The sequence below is a fragment of the Mixophyes fleayi genome, chromosome 11 (assembly GCF_038048845.1).
Source record: "Mixophyes fleayi isolate aMixFle1 chromosome 11, aMixFle1.hap1, whole genome shotgun sequence".
NCBI classification, from domain to species: domain Eukaryota; kingdom Metazoa; phylum Chordata; class Amphibia; order Anura; family Limnodynastidae; genus Mixophyes; species Mixophyes fleayi.
Window position 1 is genome coordinate 65,753,788 of NC_134412.1, and position 22,431 is coordinate 65,776,218.

The 22,431-nt window shown below is 41.8% G+C and overlaps 1 protein-coding gene across 2 annotated transcripts in view; it reads left to right on the forward strand.

The window, feature by feature from the left end:
• USP28 (ubiquitin specific peptidase 28) overlaps window positions 1-22,431 on the forward strand; it is a 77,813-nt gene that overhangs the window by 36,432 nt on the left and 18,950 nt on the right. The window contains exons 12-20 of one of the 2 annotated variants that reach the window (XM_075191240.1): window positions 454-549; window positions 1,604-1,780; window positions 4,618-4,805; window positions 5,375-5,445; window positions 9,268-9,496; window positions 9,639-9,821; window positions 11,037-11,176; window positions 14,105-14,266; window positions 14,585-14,680. In XM_075191240.1, coding sequence (XP_075047341.1) covers window positions 454-549; window positions 1,604-1,780; window positions 4,618-4,805; window positions 5,375-5,445; window positions 9,268-9,496; window positions 9,639-9,821; window positions 11,037-11,176; window positions 14,105-14,266; window positions 14,585-14,680 — 1,342 coding nt within the window. The remainder of the gene's footprint in view (window positions 1-453; window positions 550-1,603; window positions 1,781-4,617; window positions 4,806-5,374; window positions 5,446-9,267; window positions 9,497-9,638; window positions 9,822-11,036; window positions 11,177-14,104; window positions 14,267-14,584; window positions 14,681-22,431) is intronic. The other variant, XM_075191241.1, reaches the window with a different exon arrangement.

Sequence of the window (22,431 nt, forward strand, 5' to 3'; positions counted from 1 at the left end):
TGCATAGAAAGAGGCCTTAGTAGCTGAAAGAGAGAGGTGGTAATGCTGCTATATTGGTCATTGGTTAGACCTCACCTAGGATAGTGTGTTCACGTTGCCTGATCTACATCAGAAATCTTAGCAGGATGGGTCAAGAGTTTTACAAGGCACAGGAGGAAAATACTTTCCAGTGGAAGATAAATATTAGAACAAGAGGACATACACTAAAACTGGAGGCTAGCAAGTTGGGAAATTTGAGGAATAATTACATTACTGGAAGGGTAGAAGATAGGTTGCATTGCCTTCTAACATTTCACTTTTGTGGTGATGTTGTACTCCCAAACTGCATTGTTAGTATTCTGTAATTTACAATATATTCTCAATAAGAAATTTCCAGATAAGGAACTTCTTACTTTCTTCATCCTGTTCAGACCAGGTGACTGGAGACATTGACTTATTGAGCCTTTGTTACAGGTACCTATACAAAAACAAAGAGCTCATTAGGAAGAAGCGGGAGGAGATCGGGAAACTGAACGGATGCATTGACCACCTCCATGAGAAGTTGGAAAGGTAAACTAAGGTCAATAACCATTTCCTGCACTAAACATTGTAAATCATGTGGCCAAAATTCAAAAATAAGAAAGCTATAACAATAAGTGTTACTGCATTCCATTGCGAACATTTTACACACCACATCTGCCCTACAGTTACAAAATATATATAAAACTGAAGTTTGAAAGACAGATACATTGTAATTGGTCACACTGGCCCAATTGTTTTTTTGGCACAGTTAGGCTGAAAATCAGACAAATCTCTATTTGAATTGTGTGGTTTGGTTTACTTGGGGGGAAAAAAATAAAATGGTTGATGTGATAAAAACTTTCTCGATCAATAATGGTGTCAGATTTTGTGTGTGTGTATAATAATAAAAAAAAATTTAAATAGCGAATTACTTTGGGCAATGACATAACAGGCATGATCTTAGTTGTAATTTGTTTCATAGTCGCCCATATATTAAGGGAACAGGACACATTTTGAGAGGCATGGTCCCCAAATGTGTGACGGGTAGATTTTAAGCTACTATATGTACACTTGAGCATGTTGGTGCTTTACACCATCCCACTAGTTTTTGGTTCCATTTAAATTTGGCATTCTATTCTCATTTCCTGCACCGTTACACTTTGTTACATATGGGAGCACTTTTGACACCACAATCTTTGTGCATCAGCTTGTCACGTGCCTCACATCACTACTCTGTGTTGTTGAGAGCCTGTTTCTTCCACTCTTGAGCTCTGTCTATTGTTCCTGATTGTCTTCATTCCCCTTTCTACATTATGATCCTGGACTAGTCACATGCAGTCCTGCTCTCACGAACATAAATATAGAAGTAGACTGATCACTGCCTCCCACAAGATCATCACATCTCTTTTTTTTAAATACTCTGTGTATGCACACACACATATATATAATATACATTGTATAATAATAGGTGTGTGTATATATATATATATATATATATATATATATATATATATATATATATATATATATATATATATATATATATATATATTATTTTGGAAACTTGTTCATTTAAATACCAATGTACTGTTCTGTTAATCAGGTACCTAAAATACGGCTCGGGCCCCAACCGATGTCCTCTTCCCGATATGCTTCAATATGTGCTGGAGTTTGCTAACACAAAATCTGCAGCAGGAAACCATGCTGTGGCTGTGACGGAGACCTCAGTGCCTGCAACAGATGAGTCTGGTTCTTCTGGTACTCAACCACAAGAAAATGGGTAATTTAATTTATAGTAAAATGCAAACCTATAAAATAGATGTTCTCGCTAACCTTGTAAATGAAGTGCCGCACAGCCAAAAGCCATTTCCTGGATGCTATTTGATGTGGATTACAAAGCCTTATCTTCATTTGTTTTCTAGATTTGTTTTTCTATTTATTTTTTTGTTTTACTATGTTCTTTAATAGGCCTGGATCTAAATTAGTTTGTTTAAAAAATGTTGCTTTTCTCTTACTGAGATTATTCCAGGAGTAAAACATTTCTCCGCATTTGTCTTGTAGAATAAAACAAATAATTCACAATCTCTATTGAAGTTTCTGTAAATACCTGTACAGAACTGCATTCTGACACAAACCACTGATTTTTAACGTAAAGATGATTCAATTCCCTTTTACACTGTGTAAAGAATCCTTCAAGCCCTCTCTCCATGCTCCGGTCATGGCTGTGACAGCTCGAAAATCCAAAGTTACGACCTGTAGTAAGAGACTTGAATTCCCACTCCTGTCCGCACAGGAGTAGATACATTATATATGGTAGAGCACCGTTTCCCAACTCCAGTCCTCAGGGACCCCTAACAGTGCAGGTTTTCCAGATGACAAGTGAAATAATTAGTACCACCTGTGAATCTTTCAAAATGTGTCAGTCAGTAATGAATACACCTGTGCTCCAGCAAAGAGATATGGAAAACCTGCACTGTTAGGGGTTCCTGAGGACTGGAGTTGGGAAACACTGTGGTAGAGTATAAGCCCAATTTCTCTGCATAGTTTTGAGTTTGTCAAAGCTTCCAATTGTAATGTCTAGGACGTTCGCATAACAAATGCTAATTTTTAGAGGGCGCTGCTGAGAAAATAATCATTTTGCAGGGGTTGTCCTCCGAAAATAGTGGGGACAAGTAGTGTGAGATACTCCTGGTTTACTGATAACCAGCCCAGACTGATGGGTGGCTGTGTCACACAGGTTTATTTAGTTGTTTGTTTTTTTTAAAACTGTAAAAATGTGTTAACGCTGACATCGGCACATAATTTTTAAACCAGCCTTCAGAGACTGGCAATAGATGGGCCTCTTAGGTGTACCTGAAGATGTGTCCAAGTCTCATTAGATGTCCTCTCCAGGGATCATGATACGCTTTCACACACATGTCCCTATTGTACTTTGACATGCACACCCCCAATGTGCCTATCCAGATGTAAAGGTCCGCAAGTTGCATCAAATTCTAAATGCAGATTCCCGTGTGCAGTGCTGCACAGTGCTTTATTTAGGTGCACTATTCATGCTCAAAAAGTAAACATAGGCAACTGCGGCTATTCAGTGCTGCAACTTTTTTGCACTTACCAGAGAAGGGGTGTTATAACGTAGGCAATGTACAGTAAGGGCTTATTCAATTAATTGCATATAGGTTCAGACTGACACTTAATTGTAAATATGGCTGAAACAGCACTTTTTGTTTTCAGGTTTAAGTAACGGGTGATGAACACCTGAACTAGCTAACTACTTGTAATTAAGAGGTTTGTGAGTGGTTCTCAAACACTTATTGAGACATTGGGAGTCTCTCGGCCATAGATTAGGATTTTGCAATCATGTTCTAGTAGATATAATATTATTAATAATAATTATAATAATAATAATTTTTTAAGTACACATGCAGGGAAGTGATTCCTGCTTTATTAGCCTAGTTATCCAAGTTTCAATTCTGCTTTATAGCAGTTGTGTTCTTAACTTATAAAATTAAATCTGTTTGTACATGTTTGCACGTTGGAGGTGTCTGAGGTCTGTCTGTCAAGCAGACACATCTGCGACTCATTTAGACCTGACCACATCTTCAACTCTGAATACGGCATACGAACGCATATGTTTCCGTGCACTAGTTACGTCTATGGTCCACTCTGATTCAGGCCCTTGGTGTCTGTATCTTCCAGGGGGTAGAGACTATATCCACCTTTCCTTTTGTCCCCCGATGAACTACAAAAGAAAAGGATTTAGCAGAAGGTGAAAAAATCCCATCTATCCTGCAGTAACATTTGTACTTGCTCCTGTTTGCTGGTCTATTTGATTTTGTTGACTTTTACTTTTTTTCTGTATACGTTGTATGTTAAACTTTAGAAGGCGTTATACTTCAGTGAAACGCAACATTAATTCCGGCACCTTCTCACTGACCTTGTGTGCCTTTAAATTGGAGCTTGGCTGCATGCAGCTGCCATCGTAACTGTAGATAGAATTACAACCATATTGTTGATAGTTACGCTTGGAGCAACAGAGTCCATGTATGTGTGATCCAGGGAAACAGACCAGCATTTAGTAATACTAAACTGCAACAGCCTCCATTAAAGGACAACTACCACAACATTTAAAAACTAATAGCAACATAACTGGCTGAATAGAAACCTGCCAGAAGCAAACTGCTTAGTCTGAATTATAAAGACAGCGATGTTGCGAGTATGGGAACTTTTACCGTTAATTGCTCTGCGGACTTAGTGTCATTATATAAATAGCTGATGGTGATGATTGGTTGGTATCTTCTTTTTTTGAGATCTAGACAATGACCAAACTGAAAATTGATTTTGGTTATTGTCCTTTTTAAGTGAATGTTATAAAAAGCTCATCATTTCCTTTTAATTTTATTACTGTATCAGGACTATATTTAGAGCATAAGCTTCAGTTTTACCAAATGGCTGCCATTGTGCATGTCTATGAATATATGAAAAATTTTAATCTTTTTGTAACCAATGTTGCATGTACCTTGTTTTGCCATTGAAATTGTTTGGAGACATTCAGAATAATCAAATGTCTGTTGGTCTTGAAAAAGAATGTAATTTTGGTTTGTGTCCTGCTTTGTGTAGTGCTATAACCAATGGATATAGGGAAAACTTGGACAGTGACGATTCCACGATTTCCAGCCCTCAATCAGAAAATGCTTCCCCAGCCTCTACAGAAGAGCCAGCTCCCCATACAGTTACCAGGGAAGAGCTTCAGTCTGTGGAAGCCTGCTTGCAGAGGTGGAGATGTGAAGTGGAACAGGACATGCAAGGTCAGGTGGGGCATCATTTGGGAAGTTCAATCAAAATCAAAATTTTACTTGGGTCATGGTATGTTTGATGCCAGTTTGGGGGATATCTGGGATTTGTAACACCTCCCTCATCCCTTGACTTCTAATGGTTTTTGTAGGGAACTCCCCTATTTCAAACGAGCGTCTCTATTAGTCTCTAGATGCACTCTTCGCCATTTACCAGCTCGTTAGAATTTTTCTGTATTATAGTGGCCGGGGGCGCCGCACACCCTGTGACGTCATTGTGCACTGGTGGTGGTATTAATATTTTATTGTCTTTGAATCCAATAAATGCAAAGGACGAGGGACCTGTCGGTACGCTGTGGACGAGTCACATTGTATAATGTAAGCTTATAGTGGGTGGCGTGTATGGCATACTCCCAAAATAGCTAGCAATACCTCCTGCGGAGCTAGTGTATAGAGGGTTTATAGAAAAATGAACAGTTGTCTGCAATAAAATAAAAAATCCCCACACACTAGTCCAGTACAATAATTAAACGCATGTTTTCAGATGAATTGACATTTGAATTGTCACCTGCTTATTTCTTCAGACTTAAAGAATTCTATTGACGACATGAGAGAGACAATTGAACATGTTTACGATGATCCTCATCTTTTGCAGGTAAAGATGATCATTAAACTAAACAAACTACTATGTGATGTCTTTCCATTGTGGGATTTGAATTTTAGGTTTGCACTCTAAAATAGATTGTATATAAATAAAACTTATGCACAAGGCCCACATCACAGGTATGAATACTGTTCAGTAATCCTTTTTCTGAAATTCAATTTCCAGCACTGCCATACTGAGAATTAAGAGAGTGAGGTTAGCAAAGGATTGCTGAACATGGTCTATAGCTGGTAAACATAGCATTTAAAGCACAGCCACACATACAAGACAGGTCAATATCTACAAATACATTTCATCTCAAGTCTTTCGTAATGAACTTACATGGAAACAATGTTCTATGTACTAAAAAGATATAAGGTTTTTTAATATCTGTTAAATGTACAATATTCTACATTTTTCTTTGCGTAATTGTTTTCATTGGCTGCCTTATGCCAGGAACTGACACATTACTTGTATCCACAAACTGCCTGAAGCCAGAAACTAGCACTGTATCTGCAATCATGAACTACTTGGATGCAGGAACTTGCTGTATCCATCAGCTGCTAGAGCCAGGAACTAGCACAGTACCTGTATCTACCAACTGTCCAGAGCCACGAGCTAGCACAGTACCTGTATCTACCAACTGTCCAGAGCCACGAACTAGCACAGTACCTGTATCTGCCAACTGTCCAGAGCCACGAACTAGCACAGTACCTGTATCTACCAACTGTCCAGAGCCACGAACTAGCGCAGTACCTGTATCTACCAACTGTCCAGAGCCACGAACTAGCACAGTACCTGTATCTACCAACTGTCCAGAGCCACAAGCTAGCACAGTACCTGTATCTACCAACTGTCCAGAGCCACGAACTAGCACAGTACCTGTATCTACCAACTGTCCAGAGCCACGAACTAGCACAGTACCTGTATCTACCAACTGTCCAGAGCCACGAACTAGCACAGTACCTGTATCTACCAACTGTCCAGAGCCACGAACTAGCACAGTACCTGTATCTACCAACTGTCCAGAGCCACGAACTAGCACAGTACCTGTATCTACCAACTGTCCAGAGCCACGAACTAGCACAGTACCTGTATCTACCAACTGTCCAGAGCCATGAACTAGCACAGTACCTGTATCTACCAACTGTCCAGAGCCACAAGCTAGCACAGTACCTGTATCTACCAACTGTCCAGAGCCATGAACTAGCACAGTACCTGTATCTACCAACTGTCCAGAGCCACGAACTAGCACAGTACCTGTATCTGCCAACTGTCCAGAGCCACAAGCTAGCACAGTACCTGTAACTTCCAATCCAGTATGTATCCAGTGTATGTATCCTGCATCTACCAACCATCTAGAGCAAGAAACTAACACAACTACCATTGTTGTTGTTCTGCTACCTTTTATATAGAATGTTCCCCCACTCTTTTATGTGTGCTTGGTTGGATAAGCCCACCTTTACCTTCTGACATATTACGCAGCACTGTACAATGATATGAAAGTGTTTTAGAAATAAAAGAGAATAATTGTCCCTAGTGCAAGATATTATACATAAGTTTGGTATCTATCTGTGCAGGTGATGGGCAATAAGGGTTTGTGACAGTTGCCCCTTTTCCTGCTCTCTTGCTTTTTTAACCTGGATATGTCCACTGCATATCCAGGTTAAATTTGTTTTTTTAAATCCCAAAATCACAAGTTGTATGTAATAAAGCTACATTTCTTGATGACCTGTAGGATGGAGACTTGTCTAAGTCTTCTGTGATATGATTTTACAGGCAGTGTACTGTATAGTCTCCTAAATTAGAAATCCCTTAGTGTGCACGATGACATCAATCTTGTTTTATAACTTAAATAGTCTGTGTCATGGTTCAGTTTCTTGAACTGGAACACACAGCTAATGACACTGGCATGGGAGGCGGGGTGGAGTCAGGGAAACATGAATGAAGCAAAGCCTTCAACAGCTGAGAATTCTCTCTGCATTACACCTGAACTTGTGTTGATGGAGACTGCCAAATCTGTGACTCCCGTCATCTAGTTGAAATGAGCTTATGAGCCTATAGATAAAAAAATGGAAACAACAATCTCAAAAACTTATTACTGATATTTTTTTTTTATTTTTTTTAAAGTTTTATTTTTGAGAAGGTCAATAATGAGCATCAGTCCAAGACAAAATCTGTTACAATCAGGTTATGCATGTTCAGGGACTAATACAATCATTATATATCATAATAAAAAGAGTTTTGATATTGACCAAGTTTTAACTATAAGAATAGAAGCAAGAAGAGACAGAAAAGAAAGGATAGTCAGAGAAAAGTGGGCAAGATAGATTAGGAGGCGGTGTGGCAGGCCACCAAAAGAAGAAAAGAAAAAGAAAGCAAGAGGTAGAAGAGAAGTGGGGGGGGGGGGGGCAGGGGGGGCGGGGGATGGTAGCAGGTTGAGGGGGGATATCAAGTGGAATGTTTTAGAGGGGTCATAGAGCAAAAGGAATTTGGATTTGAAAAAATGACATCCACGGCTCCCAGACTTTGTTGAATGATTTAGAGGTATTGCGCAGTATGCATGTCATAAACTCCATTTTGTATGAGTGCCAAACTCTATTAATAATTGTCTGCATAGTAGGCGCTGAGGGTTGTTTCCAATTAGTGGCAATTTGACACAGTGCTGCAGAAACTATGTGGCGGAACATTTTTGTTTGATGTTTAGTTGCGGATGGAATCCCAAGTGGGAGAAGGAAAAACTTGGGAGAAATTGGGATGTCAATCTGTAGAATCCGAGATGCAAAGTTCCGTAGTTCCAACCAGAATGGGGCAAGCTTGGGGCATTGCCACCAAATATGGAGGAAGGACCCTTCCGACGAACATCCTCTCCAACATGAGCTTGATGAGTCCGGAAAGATTTTTTGTAATCTGGTCGGGACCAAGTACCATCGATAAAGAAGCTTATAGGCATTTTCTTTCAGCTTCACACAGATTGAACTAGAGGCCGTGTTGGCTTTTATTTCATCCCAATCTTCCCCATCCAAGGGACCCCCCAGATCCTCCTCCCAGGCTCGCTCATGGGGGTCTTGGGTGTCTGAGTCAGGGACTCTCAGCTCTCCATATAGCCGAGATATAAGGCCATTGGTAGAAGATCGCCGGAGAAAAAGTGACTCGAATGAGGTCAACGGCCTGATTCTTAAAGATGATTTAGTGGTGGAATGAAAATTTCTTAGTTGCAAGTATTGAAAAAAAAAAGTGTTGGGAATATTGAATTTGGTTTTTATGTCTTCGAATGAGGGAAATGAAGCGTCTGTAGTGATATTATTAAGATAGTAAACATCGTTCCTTTTCCAAAATTCAAAGGACGAAACTATACGACCCGGTGGAAAATCTGGGTTATCAAAAAGAGGAACAATTGGACTAGTAGCCGGGGCGAGATTAAACTTTGAGTTTGCTCGGTCCCAGAGAGAGAGCGAATGCGATACAATTGGGTGATTAAGAGCGGACCGAGGACGTTTAGTGCGAGGGAGCCACAGGAGAGAGGAGGCGGAGGAAATACCTAAGCTTTCGGTTTCGATCGAGACCCAAACTCTGGAGGAGCCCGGGGAGTTCCATAAAATACATTGGGAAAGTTGCGCTGCCAAGTATTACTGATATTTTTAAAGTTTATTTTCATATACAAACGTGGGTATACATGAACATAATTACAGTGCTTAGGTCTCCATGACAGTTTGAAGGGGTCAACGTACATGGCACTCATTATCTACTCTACTGCTTAAGTAGTGCCAGCCACATAGATCTTCATCCCCAAATACTTTACTTTCAATTCCTCTTTTTATGGTTTATTCTTAGGTTCCATACAGACTCCATGCAGTGCTGGTTCACGAAGGCCAGGCTAATGCTGGTCATTACTGGAATTATATATACAGCCATACCAGACAATGCTGGTTGAAATTTAATGATATATCCGTGACGGAAGCTACCTGGGAAGAGCTGGAAAGAGACTCTTATGGAGGAATGAGAAATGCCAGCGCTTACTGTCTTATGTATATAAATAATAAACTCCCATACCTCATTGCAGGTAAGAGATGGCAAGTGTTCTTATATGGCATAGTTTTTATAAGTTTATCCTAAATTACAAGCCTGATCGCCATTCTAAATTGAACAAGACTTTCGTCAAACCTAAAACAACTGTTTTATTTCTCAATATGATCTTTACATAGACCATGAAACCGGACAATTGGAGGATAAAATCAACACTCTCCCCCTTGGCTTCGTGCATTACGTTATAGACGACAACCTAAGGTTTGAACATGAAGTGGAAGAATGGGAAGAGGCTCATTCCTGCAAGATCCCCCAGATGGAGTCTGTTACTTCAAAAGAAGAGGTCTCTTCTCATTGTGATGGTAAGCAGTAACTACAGATGCTCAGCTCTACGGTATCTTTATAGTAATAAGATTAAAAAAAGCTATGAAAACACGAAACTTGTACAAAACCTAATGAGCACTGTCAACAAAGGCCAAGGTCGTTGCTGCTCCTTTAAGAGGCAACTGCAAGCCTCATCAAGAGAAGAATACTAAACAAGCTCTAGTTTTGGCTATTGAAGTCTGTCCTATGAAGAGGTACAAACTCCAAGATCGTTACACAGTATAAAAATGCATTTATTCAAAGATTCAGAAAATAATAAATAAAATATGCATGATATAAACCAAAAATAACACAACAAATAAAGAGCCTAATTGAATTCTAATTTTAAATTATAATGGACTATCAAATAGAGGTACACCTTTGACTGTCTGTGTAATAGTATAATTCAGAAATTAAGAGTGCACCACCATACAGTCCCAATTTAAAATTACAATATGAGATACTACTTAAACATGGAAACACACATAAATACACAGTCATTATACCCATCTATACCTCATCACCTCTCGGTGCTCGGGATAGCATAGCAAACATATAGTCGGATAGTTAGGAGACGGAACGGCTCATGTTCTGTCTTAGCAATACTAAGGAGTGGAAACTCCAAAACATCCAGGGAAGGCAAAAACAAAGTTATACTACAGAATTAGCATTAACTGATGAAAAAGCACATTCTAACTCAAATCACGACCCTGTAGTCTGCAAGAGAGGGTGAAATTACTCATACAGAGAACACCTGATAACATACAGACAATGCATTAACACTCATCTCTGGTTATACTAGCCACAGTGGCTTAAATAAAGGCATTTAAAATAACGTGATATATATATATATATATATATATATATATATATATATATATATATATATATATATATATATATATATATATATATTCTAAAGATACAATCTGATTTACAATGGTTACAGGAAGAGCCGACCAGGATAGCTGAATTGGTTCATGTTTCACAAGAAACAGGCTGTAAAAAAAATGTTTTGGCATAGAGCTCTGAATGCAGCGGCAGGATAGGGGCTTATGCCAGGAAATAATATGTTCTTTAATGTGCAGACAAGCAACTGCAGGTCTCTTTCACTGTAAATAAATCAACCTGTTTAGTGTTGCCTGTCTTTGCCTTCCTCGTCCTAGTTAGAACATAATAGAACTGTTTTCTTAAGCTCTTTGCCAACTTTTCAGCCTCCCCTCTGTGTTGTGAGAACTGTACCAGATCCCTGTCATCGGAACATGCCATGATTGCCAAAGAACAGACTGCACTTGCCATTACTAAGACTGCTGGGTCCTATGAAAATAACGGTGTGGAGGCTGCACTGAAGGAAGTAAGAATAGGAGAATTTACATATAATAATATAAATTGTTTTCCAATACCTTAGTTTCTATATAAAGCAGTTCAGATGTGCCAAATGAATGTGTTTACTCTTAGCTACGCCGAGCCTTTCTGCTTTATCTGTTAATGCCTGCTGTGAGAGCACTTAGAACAGGCCTGTCCAACCTGCGGCCCTCCAGATGTTTGTGAAACTACAAGTCCCAGCATGCCCTTCCAGCTATCAACAGGTTGTCTACTGGCAAAGCATGCTGGGGCTTGTAGTTTCACAACACCTGGAGGGCCGCAGGTTGGACAGGCCTGATTTAGAACATCATCTTTTACTGCCCAAAATACCCTTTTGAATACCTCATTTTTCTTGTACACAGGTAAGGGAAGTTCCTTGGCTCAGATCAGTTACGCAAATAAAATGTGTTAGGAGAATCTAACACCAATGCTGCCTACAAATGTGTTACTTGTGTATAATACAAATCTATTTGATAGCTTATTAAAGGAGGCTTTGTAAAATCAGTGTCAAGCATTATACTTTGCCAAGTTTCTATACCTTTAAAAGCAGTTTATTATTCACAATAAAACACCTTTAATAAAACGGCTTCAATAAAACACATAATCATATCATCATAGAAGAACCATTGAGTGATGTAAAATCTATTGCACTAGTTTCCTTGCCTAAATCTTTACTCATGGCTTTGGATCAAAATCAAACAGACCTAGTCCAAGTTTAACTCATCACTTTTCCTCAGTGGAAACTATTCTTTATATTGCAGGATACTTAATATCACTTTTCTTTAAGAGAGCTCCCAGTAGGATTGTTTGAGCTAATTGTTTAAAATTGTAATGGATACTTACAGAGTACTGACAGGTGAGTGCAGCGAACACTTGTTCCCTTCCTTAGACCGAACAGTCGTTTGGTCTTAGAGCGTAACTATTTCTCATGCTGTAAGTGGCAGCTTCTGTTTAGATTCTTCGTCTATATACAGACACTGCTGCCTAATGTTCAAGGCTGATTTGCGTCAAGGTATTTCCCTAACCTAGAGATTCCCAATTCCATTTGTATATACTATATGAACCTGTTGGCAACACAGTTGTGCTTCAAACCAAACCAACATTTAAGAAGAAGAGCAGTTGCTCTTGTTTGTTTTTGTTTTTTTGTTTTTTTAAAATGATCTTGCACATGATCACAATCTCCTACAGGAAGGCCAGGGGGTAGCCATTTTGTTTGGTCTCTGTAGAAGTAGCAAGGCACACTGATACTGGCATGTTAATATTTACAATTTTTACAAATATTACCGAATGACAGAAGGGAATGACTTGTCTCCCTCATAGCAGCGTATATACTGAACAATGTTAAGCCCTTATCAACTGTAGTTGTTTTGTACCTCAATGACCAGTAAAATTTCACTTTTTTGTTACATTTTGTAAATAGCACTCTGAAGGGGACTTTCACTCAATTAGTGCAACCCTATTTATGTGAGCAAAATGTAGTTGACTACTGATCCCTGCTAAAAAGATATTAAATGTACTATTTAGCTAAGAGTTGATGCCATTTATAAAACTAGAAAAAGTGTAGGCTTTATTTTTATTTTATGTTTTATTTTATATCTTCTTAACAAAGTATGACTTGAATAGCCTCATAAAATCTCAATAGGTCTCTCCTATTTCTGTAACAAATAGAGTTTGTGCACACTTGAAAGCAATGTGCTATTAAATCCAGCTTAACATATGCAGGGCTTGAAATATGTTCCTTTTGGTTGGCCTCCCAATTATGTCAGGCAGATTTACATTTTGGTCTCCCAAACAAATTTTTCATTTTTCAAAATAAGAGTGAGAGTTTGTCCTAATTTCTCCCCCACAGTTTCTCCTATAGCCCATCTCCCATCCTTCCTTTTCTACCCGTTCCCCCATTGCGTCTTACCTTTATGTACAAGTGGCGGACATGGGCGTGGATGACCCTTGTATCGCACCATTCAGTCACTGATAGGCTATAAACGGGAGCAGCCCAGAAATGACATCACTGGAGTGCCCTTTTCCTAACCAATCAGTGACGCCGAGCATTAGCATAGTGATGAGATTAGGAACATCTTCTGCTTGTATATCTGGTAAGAAGTAGTGGGTGATGGTGAAGAATGTATTACACGCTGATGGAAGACAGAGAGATGTGTATGCAGCAAGGATGGATTGGTTTTCATTTTTTTTTTTTTTGTCCTGACATACCTGGAAGGCAGTAAAAGGATGTGCCCTGCAAATGAAAGTACTAGGACTGCCATTATAATGTGTCTTGTATGTATTTACTATTGTCTCCTGATTTGGGATAATCTATTATTTAGGCCCCCACAAACTAAAATCACTTAATAGGGTTTCCTTTGTAATGGGTTAGTGCCTAAAACATCTGCTACCAGAGTACATAGTGTTCACTTTTGAGCTGTATGTACAACAACCAGCTGAGCAAATAATATGGCTAAACAATGATCCCCAGGCTGTCATTCACAATCCTTTACAATTGTGACCCTTCTAGTTTACAAATGTCTATCCAGAGAAATGGGTTAATTGGGGTCTGTAGTGATATAAAATGGCTGCCTCAAGCAACCTTGCTGTGGATCCTTTGTTAATCAGAGTTGCCAATGTGTTTGTACAATTTTATAAACAAAGTTTTTGCTGTTTCAAACACTTCACAGTTCACATTTCTTTGTCTTTGAAGAAGTGTCATGTCTTGAGTGCATTGTTTTACCTGCAACCTTTTATACTGGCTGATGCTGAACTACAACTCTGAATAACTTATAAGGTTGCTGGGAGTTGTGGTTCAGTAGTTGTTGGAGAGCTATTGTTTTACCTACTCCTTGTTGTACAGCTGTGTGTCATTCTTCTACCTTCTTTACTGTCTTTACTACCTGTCCCTTCCATGCTTTCTTTGCTGCTGTCACAGCCAACAAATCCAGAGCCAGAGGAGGCCTGTCAGCCTGAACCCAGCCACACTGATCAGGCAGGGGAGAAGGAGCAGCAGCCCATCTCTCAGCTTTCCGAGGTGGAGATCCCCAGTGTGGGAAAGATTCTTGTTAGATCCGATGCTGACGGATATAATGAGGAGGTACTGAGCTTGGGAGCTTGAACCCCAATTACACTGAACACAGTAGGGTCCGCTTTGCAACACATACTTGGCACTCACTTTTTTTTTTTTTATTGGATATTTATGATACTTATTTTAATTACAGTCCTCTTCCTCACTGCATTGACGGGAGCATAAAACATTATTAAATCTGTAACCTTGTCTACTGGTTAGATAAACCCCCACTACTGCTACTTCTACTTTCTTTATTGCATCTACATACTATTCATTGTCTTCTCATTCCAATATTTTGTTTTGTTTTTGTTTTGGTTTTTTTCCCCTATTCTTCTGCTGTACTAGACCATGCTGTGCCCTGCCATGCAAGGCGTTATCCTGGCAATACTCAAAGCCCGCCAGGTCTTTGATCGCGATGGCCCTGAAGCAGGGCTTGTCAAGGTATTCCCTAACATGCACTAACTAACATTGTTCAGAATAACATAGTGCTGTGCAATACTAATTTGCATTCTGTGGTTAATGTATTACACTAATCTGGATTGAAGAAGCTTGGCGTTTCTTGTTACTTTTAGTGTGAGTATATTAATACATTGCACCTGTCCCCTACATGTAATGGAGAAAGCCACTAGGAAATTAATTGACTGCATACTGGATCAGGCTACGCAAAGTGACCTTCATTGTGTGAAGGTGATAAAGTGATAAAGTATGAGAAATGTTACCTTAATCAGGTCTTTATTGTTGAATTTGTTTTTTTCTGCTATGTAAAATAGGGTCACACCTATACATGGCTGGCACTTTACTTAGATGTTCTAGTACAGGCCTGTCCAACCTTCGGCCCTCCAGATGTTTGTGAAACTACAAGTCCCAGCATGCTCTTCCAGCTATCAACAGGTTGTCTACTGGCAAAGCATGCTGGGGCTTGTAGTTTCACAACACCTGGAGGGCCGCAGGTTGGACAGGCCTGTTCTAGTACAAAATAAACATTTATGCAATATTGTAAACGTGCTATGAATAGGAATAAAAATGATGTGCAGTTGCATATACAGTGGTGCTCAGTAGTACCCAGTGGAACATGTATACGTTGTTTCAGATGGTCTCCCAGGATGCTGAAATTCCAGTAATGTCTGGTCATCTGTAGTGGTCAGTATTGTATGATATCTTATAGAGTCATGTTGAATCTGGGTTTTTACATATCGGGACATGATTAACAATAATCTAGTCCTCACTAAAGCCTAACATTTTATAAATCTAATCTATGTGACAACCTATAACGTACTTTACTTTGTAATTATTTATGCAATAACAAACAAGGCAATATTAAGAAGCTATATATGGAACATTCAGTAGCTTGGAGAACCACCTTTAGCAGAAATGCTTTGAAGAAATCATTTTCTGTATGAGTTTACCTGTCTTATATTGTTTAAGAAGTGTTGGCCCTATTCTTCTAACACTGCTTCAGTACATTGATGTTTGAGGGCATTTGGTTATGCACAGCACTTAATGTCCCATGATAGCATCTCAACGGGGTTGAGGTCTGAACTTTGATTCTTTTTTTTTTCTCTCAGCCATACAGTTATGAATTTGCTGCTGTGCTTAGGATCATTGTCCAGTAGCATGATCCAATGTTTGCCAAGCTTCAGTTGTCAGATGACCTCACATTTTGTTCTACAATTCTCTGTATGAATAGGATTTGATGGTGGCTTTAATGATTGTGAGGAGTCAAGGTCCTATGGCTTTAAAGTGACCCTAAGTCATTACCCTTCCACCGCTTTAACGATGTTATTAGATTCTTGTAATGATACGCAGCATTTGCTATTTTTCATCCGTGGTGTTGTGTATTGAAACCAGATAATTCCGCTGTGGTCTTGTCTGTCCGTGGGTCAGTATTCTAAAAGTTTTGTGATTTTGTTCAGATGCATTTTTGTAAACCTAGCCATTCTAAAGGTTTTTTTTTTTTTTTTTTTTATTGGAGATAAGAGGCTTCAATCTGACCACCCATCCATGAAAGCCATATGTAGTAAACTTTAAAGTTCCTGACTCTACAATCTGAAAAATATTGATCAGCTATAGCTTTCTTGGAAGGGTGTTAACAGAGGCCTGTAGGTCCCTGGTTGCTACAGTCTGATCTTTCTGTGAATTAGCTGGGACACCCAGCTTCTAGGAAGATTGGCAACAGTTTTCAATGTTTCCAAACTGCCAAAAGGTTCTGCTTTTATGTGGAAGTGATGAAATAATGAAGTGTTCTTGATCACTGGTTCAAATGATCTTCTGATCTTGAGCACCTGGTTCAGATGACTTTATTGATATGGAACCATAAAGAATGTACTTACTTTCTCTTTCATCCAGTCTGGGGGAAACTGCTTACCATGGGTTGTGGAGGGGAGCACGGGAGTTGGCACCTAGCTAGTTAATTTCTAGCACTGCTGACAGACCCCTCTCCTCTACAATCCCCCTGCCCCTTCCTGTTCAGTTTTTTTTTAGGTGCCCATGCAGTTGGGCAGTGTTTTAGTACTGTTAGTGTTTTTTCACTTATATTTTATTTAATTTAATTCCTTTTTGATAGGAACTCCTTTTTTGGTGGCATACCTGGCAGTGTGTTCTATTATAGAGAACACACTCCACAGAACAGCAGCGCAGGCACTGCTCTGTCGGATGAGAGCCAGAGGCTCTCACTGGCAGAGTAAATAGGGTGCCTGAATACAGAGTGACAGGCGGTCTCTCCGGACCGCTGTCACTCTTGGGGCCTCCCCGATAACCGGCGCTGCCACTGCGGGCATGGAGTGCCGGTTATCGGAAGAAACAAAATGCCGGTGGCCATCTTGGATTTCCACGGATGACAGAAATCATAAAGGAGCCATACCAAGATCCCCCCTCATGCATAGGAGGGGGCATCGGGGTGCAAATCCACTGCGGAAACCTCAATTGAGGTCTCCACTACTCTGCCATATACCACCTTTTTATTTTTATAAGGTGGCCTCTAAAGATCTACAGAGAGATAGCATTAAGAGGGGGGGAGCTAAGACATAGAGCTCCCCTGCCCTCCAGAGAAAAGTGGACTAGCCCGGTCTTCTGGCGCCAAGGAGAAGCCCAGGAAAAGGACACATACCAGAGGGAGCAGGCACCAGGACACACTGCTGTTGGACTTCTCCCCTGTTTGGCCTGTGGACTAAGTATCTGATTTATTTAAACACATTTTACTGTATTTGCTGACTGCAAAGTAGGTTATATTATAGTTCTCCTACTTGCCAATATATTATTTGGTTGTTTAACAAATTACATGTACAACTTTTATGTCAGATTAGGTGATAACTTGTTTTTTTCCACTGTTCACTCTCTCAGTTCTCTCTGTCTCTCTCAGCTAAATTAACTATTTAAGGCTGTGTTTGGTGTGCCTTCCTTTATATAAAAATGACAGATAAAGGAAAGGGCCCTATGGCAAAGTATTTTACATGTTCAAGATGTAATGTAAAATTACCATGTGGGCAGAAGGACCCGTTGGCGCTCTGCTCTGTCTGCGAAGCAGGGGTTCCCCCTGCGCAAACCCAGCATATTCCAACCCTACTGACGGAGGAGCCGGCCTGGGTGGCCTCCCTGACACGGTCGGTTTCCTCTTTAGCACAGATGGTTTCACAATCCAATCAGTTGCTATCTAGTGTGGCAGCCTCGGTGGCTAATAATGCTAGTTCATTAGACCTTCCTGCTTCCATAGGTTTTATTGGAACGTCTTTACCAGGACCTTCCTCATTGCTTACGGACCAGGCCCCTGTTCCTACAGAACCGGCATGGTCCACAGCATTTATAAAGGGTTTGGACAAGCTAAACCAGTTAATTGAATCCCCAAACATCCCGCCTGCTAAAAGAAAGCGACCTAGTTCTGCTAATCCCCTTTTGTTCCTTTCAGACTCAGAGGGGTTTTCAGAGAAGAAGGGGGAAATAAATTCTGATCCTGACCAGGTTCAACCTTTGGGACAGGAAGAGAACACTAAAAGCCAATTTATAGATTTGGTTTTAGCGGTTAGACAGGCGTTGGACCTCCCAGAACCGGAGGATACTACTCCTAGAGACAGAAGTCTGTTTAAGAAGGCTAAGTGGAAGGCTATCCATTTTCCCCCTTCTGTAGAACTCAGGGAGATTGCAGAGGGAGCCTGGAAACAGCCTGATAGAAAGTTCTCTGTTCCCAGGAGATTCTCTTCCCTGTATCCATTGCAGGAGGAAGACGTGGCTCGCTGGGAGACCATTCCTAAGGTAGATATTCCAGTAGTCCGTTTGGCCAGACACACTTTATTACCAGCCCCAGGTTCAGCATCTCTGCAGGATGCCACTGATCGCAGAGTGGAATCCCAGCTGAAATCTATATTTGTGGCAGCGGGTTCTTCCTTTAGGCCCACATTTGCTTCAGCTAGAGCCATGGAAGCATGGGCAGACCAACTGGCAGAGGCCTTACAAGACTCTGATTTACTTCCCCTGGCTTTACATTTGAAAGTGGCATCGGGGTATCTTTATCAGGCGGCCCAGAACTCAGCGTCTGTGTCCTCCTCTATTCAGGCTGCATCTATTTCAGCAAGAAGAACGTTATGGCTGAAATCTTGGGAAGGAGATTCGGAATCAAAAAAGTCAGTTGAAACCATTCCTTTTTCAGCAGCAGGTTTGTTCGGCCCGGAATTGGATACTATGATCTCCCAGGCAACAGGGGGCAAAAGCACTTCCTTGCCGGTATTCTCTAATAGGGGCCGGACCCCTCGGGTCAGCTCCTTTCGTCAGCCCTTTAGGGGGAACTCCTTGCCGAGAGGACAGTCATTTAGAGGTAGACAACCAAATGCACGAGGCTCCTCTGCCAGGGATAGATCCTTGTTTGCAGCTAGGCGCCAGGCCTCCAAGACCAAGGAAGAAGCCTGCGTCCTGACGACCACTCTATTCTGCTGGAGGTGGCGCCAGTGGGGGGAAGTCTGTCTTTGGTTCAGGAACAGTGGGCAGCGTCCTCCCAAGACCCTTGGATTCGGGGCATTATATCAAAGGGGTACATGATAGACCTGCTGGGTCCGGTACCGCATCGCTTCTTCATAACCCCGCTACCCCGAGATCCAACAAGAAGACAGGCAATACAGGCCTGTGTCACCTCTCTTCTTTCGCAAAGAGTCATCTGCAGGGTCCCAGACGACCAGAAGGGACAGGGATTTTATTCAAATCTGTTTCTGATCAGGAAGCCGGACGGGTCCTTTTGGCCCATCTTAAACTTGAAGAACCTCAATGTGCACTTACGGGTGGACAGATTTCGGATGGAATCCCTGAGGTCGGTAATAAACGGCTTAGAGAAGGATCAGTTTATGGCTTCCATAGACATAAAAGACGCATACCTCCACGTTCCCATTTGGAGCAACCATCAGTCCCTGCTAAGATTCACAGTGGGGTCCTCCCACTATCCGTTTCGGGCCCTTCCCTTCGGCCTCTCCACAGCTCCGAGGGTCTTCACAAAGATCATGTCAGTAATGGCAGCGTGTCTTCACTTAAGGGGAGTTCAGGTCGTGCCTTATTTGGACAATCTGCTCATCAAATCCGCCTCAGAGATTTGCTTACGTCAGCACTTATCCCTCACCTTGGCGGTTCTCGAGAGCCATGGGTGGCTGATCAACTTAAAGAAATCCCAGGTGGTTCCGTGTCAACGCATGGTTTTCCTAGGGCTCATTATGGATACCAGTCAGCAAAAGGTGTTCCTGCCTGCCGAGAAGATGAGTTAAATTCGGAGTATAACATCTCAGGTCTTGTCTTCTCCCAGCCCCTCAATTCACTTGCGCATGCGGCTGCTGGGAAAGATGGTGGCCTCCTTCGAGACCATCCCCTTCGGTCGGGCTCATTCTCGGTGCTTCCAATGGGATCTGTTGACAAAGTGGTCAGGATCCCACCTACGCTTGGATCTCCAGAGGATCTCGCTGTCTCCGAGGGCGAGAGAATCGCTTTAGTGGTGGCTGAATCAGGATCACATGGCGGTGGGCAGGTCCTTTGCTCCATGGTCATGGATCATAGCCACAACAGACGCCAGCCTGAGGGGTTGTGGGGCGGTAGTCCTGCACCTCAGGCTCCAGGGCCTCTGGTCAGTTCAGGAATCAGCCTTATCAATCAACATGTTAGAATTGAAGGCAATCCTTTTAGCTCACCGGGGGCCCCAGACTCTTCTTCAGGGCCACCCAGTCAGAGTTCAGTCTGACAATGCCACGGCTGTGGCATATGTCAACAGACAGGGAGGAACCAGGAGTGCAGCTGCAATTCGAGTGGCAGCTCAGATATTCCTTTGGGCAGAACAGTATGTTCCAGCAATCTCGGCGGTGTTCATTCCAGGAATAAAAAATTGGGAGGCCGATTACCTCAGTCGCAATGCGATGATGCCTGGGGAGTGGTCCTTCCACCCGGAAGTATTTCAGTCTCTAGTTTAGAGGTGGGGTCTTCCGGATATAGATCTCATGGCCTCCAGACACAACAAAAAAGTTCACAGGTATTGCACAAGGGCAAGAGACCCCTTAGCGGTAGCGGTGGACGTGATGTCCATGTCATGGGAATTCAGGTTGGGATATCTGTTTCCCCCGATTCCCATGCTTCCTCGAGTACTCAGACGAGTGAGACAAGGCAGGCGGCCGGTGATTCTAATAGCTCCCTCATGGCCGTGTCGAGTGTGGTACGCGGACATAATCTCCATGGCGGTAGGACAAGGATATTGTCTTCCGTCACGAGACGACCTTCTTCTACAAGGCCCCTTTCGTCACCAGAATTTACCTCCGCTCAGTTTAACGGCATGGCTGTTGAAGCCAGCCTCTGGAGAGCTAGGGGTTTTTCCCCCAGTGTAGTGGACACTATGCTGCGAGCTCGAAAACCGGTTTCGGCTCGCATCTATCATCGTATTTGGCGAGCATATATTAGATGGTGCGAAAATAAGTCCTGTTACACATCTTCTTTTCGTCTCCCTCGCTTATTGGCCTTTCTTCAGGATGGGCTGGAAGCAGGGCTCCGTTTAGGTTCATTAAGAGTTCAGGTTTCAGCGCTTTCAGTTTTCTTTCACCTGAAGTTAGCGGACTTGCCAGACGTCAGGACCTTTCTTCAGGGAGTCATACATATTCAGCCTCCTTACGTTCCGCCTACAGCACCATGGGATCTTAACCTGGTACTGGATATGCTTAAAGGGCCTCCTTTTGAGCCATTACCTACGGCAGATTTTAGGTGTCTTACCTGGAAGGCCGTCTTTCTTTTAGCTATTGCATCTGCACGTAGGGTTTCAGAATTAGGAGCTCTGTCTTGCCGGGAACCATATCTGGTTTTCCATGAGGACAGAGCGGTGTTAAGAACCCTCCCTTCCTTCGTTCCAAAAGTAGTTTTGGCTTTCCATCTGAACCAGGAAATTGTAGTTCCATCTACTTCCCATTCAGATCAACAGTTTATGGAAAAGTTAGATGTGGTTAGGGCTCCCCGCATTTATGTCAAAAGAACTTCTCAGATTAGACATACAGATTCTCTTTTTGTTCTTTATGATGCTAATAAGAGAGGCTGGCCAGCCTCAAAACAGTCCATTGCAAGATGGATTACATCAACCATTAAGCAAGCTTACATAAAGGCTAACCGTCCTGTGCCAGAGAGACTTACAGCCCATTCCACCAGATCGGTAGGGGTGTCGTGGGCAGCGAGAAATGGGGCTTCTGCAGACCAGCTTTGCAGGGCAGCCACCTGGTCCTCTGTCCACACCTTTACAAAATTTTACCAGTTTAATGTATTTGCATCCGCGGATGCAAATTTCGCTCGTAGTGCTCTACGAGCGGGGCTTTCAGAATAGTCCCACCCTTAGGGGGCTGCTTTAGAACGTCCCCATGGTAAGCAGTGTCCCCCAGACTGGATGAAAGAGAACAGAGGATTTATGTACTTACGGTAAATCCGTTTCTCTGATTCCGTCTGGGGGACACTGCGATCCCTCCCTTCTGCTTTTCTTCTGTGTGCTCTTGTTTGATTGGCCTTTTCTCCTTGGGCTTTTTAATTAACTGAACAGGAAGAGGCAGGGGGATTGTAGAGGGGAGGGGTCTGTCAGCAGTGCTAGAAATTAACTAGCTAGGTGCCAACTCCCGTGCTCCCCTCCACAACCCATGGTAAGCAGTGTCCCCCAGACGGAATCAGAGAAACGGATTTAACATAAGTACATATATCCTCTTTTTTCACAT